The following is a 6,000-nucleotide window of genomic DNA, read 5'->3' as shown; positions in this document are numbered from 1 at the left end:
TCCAGAGAGCTAGGACACACAACCCTGGGACACCTGTTATGGTCAATAACTATCCACATTCAGAAAAAAACGACCAAAAAACCCAAACCCCAGAATCTGAATGAATACTACGTTCACTTTTTAAAAATTTCTCATGTTTTTTCCTTCCTGTCCCATGGCTTTCTTTCTTTTCCCCCTAGTTCTAATTCCTCATACACAAAATGACTTAATATGTAAATATGTTAATGTACATGTACACCGTTCACTAGACTGCCGCCCAGGGGGTTAGAGAAAGGGGATGGAAGAAAATTGTGTAACTTATAAATATCCAAATGAAGGAATGTTGAAAAACTTCCAAACCATCAAAATATCAGTTAAAAAAAAAGAAATGGGCTCTATCATGGCCCCCCTAGAAATTATGTAACATAAATAGGCAGGTGGAGGAATTTTGAAAACGTTTCACAATGTGTAAATGGAAAAATAAAATAACAATTAAAAAAAGAAATGGAATCTATCGTGGTTCCCTTAGAAAATTATATAACTTAGGGGCGGCTAGGTGGTGCGGCCCTGGAGTCAGGAGCATCTGAGTTCAAATCCGACCTCAGACACTTAATAATTAATTTCCTAGCTGTGACTTGGACAAGTCACTTAACTCCATTGGCCTTGCAAAAAAAAAAACTAAAAAAAATTTAACTTAGAAATATACATTTTGAAAAAGTTTCATAAAGTGTAAATGGAAACATAAAATAAAATAACAATAAAAAAAGAAATGGAATCTATCGTGGTCCCCTTAGAAAATTATGTAACTTAGAAATATGCAAGTGGAGGAATGTATAAATGGAAAAATAAGATAAAATAAGATAAAAATATCAATTAAAAAAAGAAATGGGATTTATCTCTTTATCAGGCTCTTTATCAGGGGGTCAAGTGCTTCCCCGCCCAGGCTCCCCCTCCCTCAGTGTTTTCTCCCTCGCCGCCCCGGGGATGAGCCTGCGGGAATCCTGGGGGAGTGTCCTCGGGGACAGGGAGTGTCCTCTCCCGCGGCGGGGTCCCACTCCGCCGCCGTGGGGGCCCGGGCCCTGCGGGGAGCTGGGCGCACTGGCCCCGCCCCCACGCTGGGGGGCGGGGCCTCACCTGCTGGCGGCCGGGCACCAGGTAACCCGGGCTCAGCCTCCCAGCCTCGCCCGGGCGCGCGCCCTGCCCCCAGCTCAGGCTCGGCCGGGCCGGAGCTCGCGAGGTGGGAGGCAGCAGCCCGGGAGGCAGCCGGCGGGGCCGTGGCTCTCTGACCCCAGCAGCCGAGGAGGGCGCCGGCGGGGCCGCGGCGCCCCCAGCCCCCCACCCCGGGGTCGAGATGGTGGAGAGACGCTTCTCTAAACTCGTGCAGAAACTTTCCCTGCTCAGCTTGACGCGCCACTACGAGCCGGTGGAGGATGCGGAGCTGGAGGGGCTGGTGGTGAGTGGGGGAGGGATGGGGACCTCCTGGGGCCCGGGCGGCCAGGGGGCTCCCCAACACGCCACGACCCCCGGCGCCTCCCTCCGGGCCTCCGAAGGGGGCTGCGAGAGGGGCGCTCCCCGAGGGGCTTGTGGGCGGCCGGTGGCCCCATGGGCGGGCGGGGCCCCCGGCCCATCTGCAGGTGAGCCAACCTGGGCAGCCCCGGGGCAGGAGATCGCGCGCGCTCCGGGCCTCGGGCACCAGGGAGCTGCCTGCTGGACCCCCGCAGGGCCGGGCCCTGGGAACCCTTGGGGAAGCCCCAAACCCAACCCAAGGCGGGACTGCTAGCCAATCACCGCAAACTTCCGACCGCTCATCCCCTTCTCCCCAGGGATTCTGAAATAAACAAACCAGGCTTCAAAATAAATAGGCGAGGGAGCCTTCCAAGTAAGCATTTATTAATAAAACACTTCATCGCCTGCCTGACCTCATCTCGGGGGGACCCGCTCCTTCCACCTGCTCAGATTGCAACCCAACGCGAGGCTTCTTGGGGATTCTTTGTCCCTGCCTTTCCATGACTAGATGTGAAGCCGGTGAATCAGAAGTATCCTCATTTCTGACACCGCTTTCAGTTTTGCCCACTTCTTTTTGCTCAGCAGCTCTTTACAAGAAGTGATTAATGCCTGTTATGTTTCGAGACTTTATTAAACAATTTTTAATGGACCAGACTGGCTAAAACAAGAAAGGCAACCCCTCTGAAGCTTATCACAGGCTCCTGGTCCACATAAAATAAATACACAAAAACTAATTCAGCATGAAATGTCGGCACATCCATGAAGTCACATATATTCAGTCTAAGTGTGAGGGAACAATTCCACATGAAGTGTCACTCACATCACTGAAACACCATCTTTTCAGTCTTAGTGTTAGGGAACAATTCCACATGAAATGTCACACATCAATGAAACATCTTTTCAGTCTAAGTGTAAGGGAACAATTTAACATGAAATATCACATCGATGAAGTAACATATATTCAGTCTAAGTGTTAGGGGGCAATTCAACATGAAATGTTATGTCAATCAAACAACATATTCAGTATCTAAGTGTGAGGGAACAATTCCACATGGTGTCACTCACATCACTGAAACACCATCTTTTCAGTCTAAGTGTTAGGGAACAATTCAACATGAAATGTCATATATCAATGAAACAATATATATTCAGTCTAAGTGTTAGGGAACAATTCAACATGAGATGTCATCACATCAATGAAACAACACTTTTTCAGTCCCTATTAAGTGTTAGGGAACTATGCAAACATTGAGCAAAACAAAGGGTTAAATAACAGCTGCCCCTACCCCCATCCTCATGGACTCTGCAGTCCGGTAGATGAAAGAATTGGGGGAAGAGCAATTCTTTATTTAATGAACTCTCTACTTTGAGAAATATAAATTTAGACAGATATTAATAAGAAGAGATAATGTTTAAGTTCTGATTGTTGATGCTATAATTACACAAAAGTATCCACAACCAAAATCCGTAAGGGGTTCACTCCAGATTTCTGCCATATTTCAAGTTCTGACTTGAATTTGACCATCAGAAAGCAGTCCCTGATCCCCCTGAATCCTTCCTTCCCTCTGCTTATTACCTCCAATTTTTCTTATCTTCAATATATCTTAGTTATGCATAGTTGTTTGCATGTAATCTTCCCCATTAGATTGTGATCTAATCTCTTTGAGATCATGGATTGGCTTCTTTTGGTCTTTCTTTATATACTCAAAGTTTAGCATGGTGTCGATTCATAGCAAATGTTTAAAAAATATATTTCAGGGCGGCTAGGTGGCACAGTGGATAGAGCACTCAGGAGTACTTGAGTTCAAATCCGGCCTCAGACACTTAGTAACTACCTAGCTGTGTGGCCTTGGGCAAGTTGCTTAACACTATTTGCCTTGCAAAATCTTTTGTGTGTGTGTGTGTGTGTGTGTGTGTGTGTGTGTGTGTGTGTGTGTGTGTGTATTTATTCTTGGCATACTTTGATTCTATGCAAGGGGGCTTAGTTTCTACTAACTTCAACCAGGAATGCTGTAGAGGGAATATTTAGAATATTTCAATAGAATGTTTCAATCACAGTCTCTGAAGTGGGGAAGGGTAAAGGAAGAAAATAAGCTTTATTAAGTGCCTACAATGTACCAATTATTGTTGGGTCATTTTCAGTTGTGTCTGAATCTCCATGGCTCCATTTGGGATTTTCTTGGCAAAGATACTGGAGGGATTTTTTTCTCTACTTTTACAGATGAGGAAACTAAGGCACAGAAAGTTATGTGATTTGTTCAAGGTCATAAAGTTAGTAAGTGAGAATGAATTTGAACTCAGGTCACTGTGTTAAATATTTTTTTAGGTTTTTTTTTTTGCAAGGCAAATGGGGTTAAGTGGCTTGCCCAAGGCCACACAGTTAGGTAATTATTAAGTGTCTTAGACCGGATTTGAACCCAGGTACTCCTGACTCCAAGGCCGGAGCTTTATCCACTACGCCACCTAGCCAGACCTTGTGTTAAATATTTTACAAATAGTATCTTATTTGATAATAAATCCCTCCCAACTCTAAGATTATTTGTGATAGGGGAAGAAATGCTACTTGAAAACAAAATTAAGAGTCTCTTATTTGAGAGGTAGAGAGTGAATCTGGAAAACAAGATAATATTTTATGTTTTTATATAATTTATAATATTTTATATATTTAGTATAACTTTCCCCATAGATTGTTCAAAATGTTTTTTGCCTTGTTTTGATGATTGCTTAACATTTGAACATATCTAAAATATTTAGTATGCCACAAATGGGTAGAAATCAACAAACATTCATCTGTCAACAAGATTTATTAAATCATATATGCTGAATGTGCAGAACACAAGCACAAAAGTGAGACTGTTCTGGCTTTCAAAGAGTCTATATTCGAAAGAGTATTAAAGAGGACACTGAATAACATGTATCTCAGTGTGAAGACAAGTTGTTTTAATTTACCCTCTAATTTTGAAAAGTGAATTATGCAAAGAAAGACTGTTTCTAACTTGTTTTGGTATTGCATGGTGAGATTCATAAAAATAATAGACTGGAAGGGATGAACGAGTTCATCTAGTCCTTATTTTACAGATGAGTAAGACCAAAGGTCACAACAGCCAGTTAGTGGGAGAATGACTTTTCCTTGCACGAAGAATGGAATTCTGGAGACTTGGATTTGCATTTTATCTCTAGCTTGTACATTTGTGCAAAGTCTTCAGATTTCTATGAGCCTCTACTTTCTCATTTATGAAATTTACCTAACAACGTCTATCTTACTTCCCACATATTCTGAAGAATAAATGAATTTGTGTGTGTCAAAGTCTTTGAAAAATTATTCAGGGCAGCTAGGTGGCACAGTGGATAGAGAACCGGCCCTGGAGTCAGGAGAACCTGAGTTCAAGTCCTTCCTCAGACACTTAATAATTACCTAGCTGTGTGACCTTGGGCAAGCCACTTAACCCCATTGCCTTGCAAAAGCAAAAACAAAAGAACCTGTTTATATATATGTATAATTTACACACATATATGTACATTTATGTTTATATATAGTTATATATATATATATATATATATATATATATTTGATTAATCAAAGAGGTATTTTTAGTATGAGGAAGAAAGACAGATTTGATGTGGCAAAATCCTAGAATCAAGGCAATTCTGCCCACAACACCCTTGCTTTAATGATGAGATAGGCATAAAGAATGAACATTACTAGTCTTGCATGTAATGAAAAGTATGTTAAAAGTTGTTTCCCCTCGAAATTAGGCAAAAGGGAAGAAAGATGGCACAAACTCAAAGAGCTATAATGATTTATCTTTTTAGGCCACTGTTGTATAGCAAGAGTTGCCTTAGTGGATAGAGTGCTGAAACTAGAGTCAAGAAAACCTGAGTTCAAATCCAGCTGCTATCGACTAGTAGTTGTGCTATCCTGACAAGTCACTTAACCCTGTTTGCCTTTGTTTCCTCATCTGTAAAATGATCTGGAGAATGAAATGGCAAATCACTTCAGTATCTTTATCAAGAAAACCTTAAATGGGGTCATGAAGAGCTGGATGGGTCTAAATAGTATAAAGGGAAAAGTTTTGACCTATGAGTCAAAAAACTTGGGTTCTAATGCTGACTTTCCTCTGTTTCTTGGGACAAATAAGTTCATCTTCCTGAGCCTGTTTCTTCAATCCTAAAATGAAGGTCTTTTAAGGACTACAAGTTCCTTTAGGAGCACTCGTTTTGTTTGTTTGCTTCTGAATCCCCAGTGCCCAGCATAACATGTTTGTTGAATTTCCATTCTGATATTCCATGTTCCAAAGGTCCACACAATGGATATTCTGTCTTCTCAGCTCTTGACTACTTAGTTTGGGGGAAGGATTGCAGTAGAAGCAGTCACATAATGGCAAGCTGCAAGATTTCTCTTTAGTGACAGTTATAATGATGAGAAGATGGAGTGTAAACTTGCTTACCACATTCTTAATCTCTAAGGCTTCTTTCCATAGCCCCTATAGGCCATTCAGAGAAACCTATTCTTGA

At 42.2% G+C, this 6,000-nt stretch overlaps 1 protein-coding gene across 1 annotated transcript in view; it reads left to right on the top strand.

Annotated features, from left to right (window-relative positions):
- Nucleotides 1–1,278: 1,278 nt before the first annotated feature.
- Nucleotides 1,279–6,000, top strand: part of ATP2C2 (ATPase secretory pathway Ca2+ transporting 2) — a 112,111-nt gene continuing 107,389 nt past the window's right edge. The window contains exon 1 of the mRNA XM_074214015.1: nucleotides 1,279–1,432. Within this exon, the coding sequence (XP_074070116.1) occupies nucleotides 1,331–1,432 (102 nt within the window). The 5' untranslated portion in view covers nucleotides 1,279–1,330. The remainder of the gene's footprint in view (nucleotides 1,433–6,000) is intronic.

This window comes from Macrotis lagotis, chromosome 1, assembly GCF_037893015.1.
Source record: "Macrotis lagotis isolate mMagLag1 chromosome 1, bilby.v1.9.chrom.fasta, whole genome shotgun sequence".
NCBI lineage: Eukaryota > Metazoa > Chordata > Mammalia > Peramelemorphia > Peramelidae > Macrotis > Macrotis lagotis.
The sequence above is the reverse complement of the archived record's forward strand: the minus strand, read 5'-3'. Positions and strand labels throughout refer to the sequence as shown.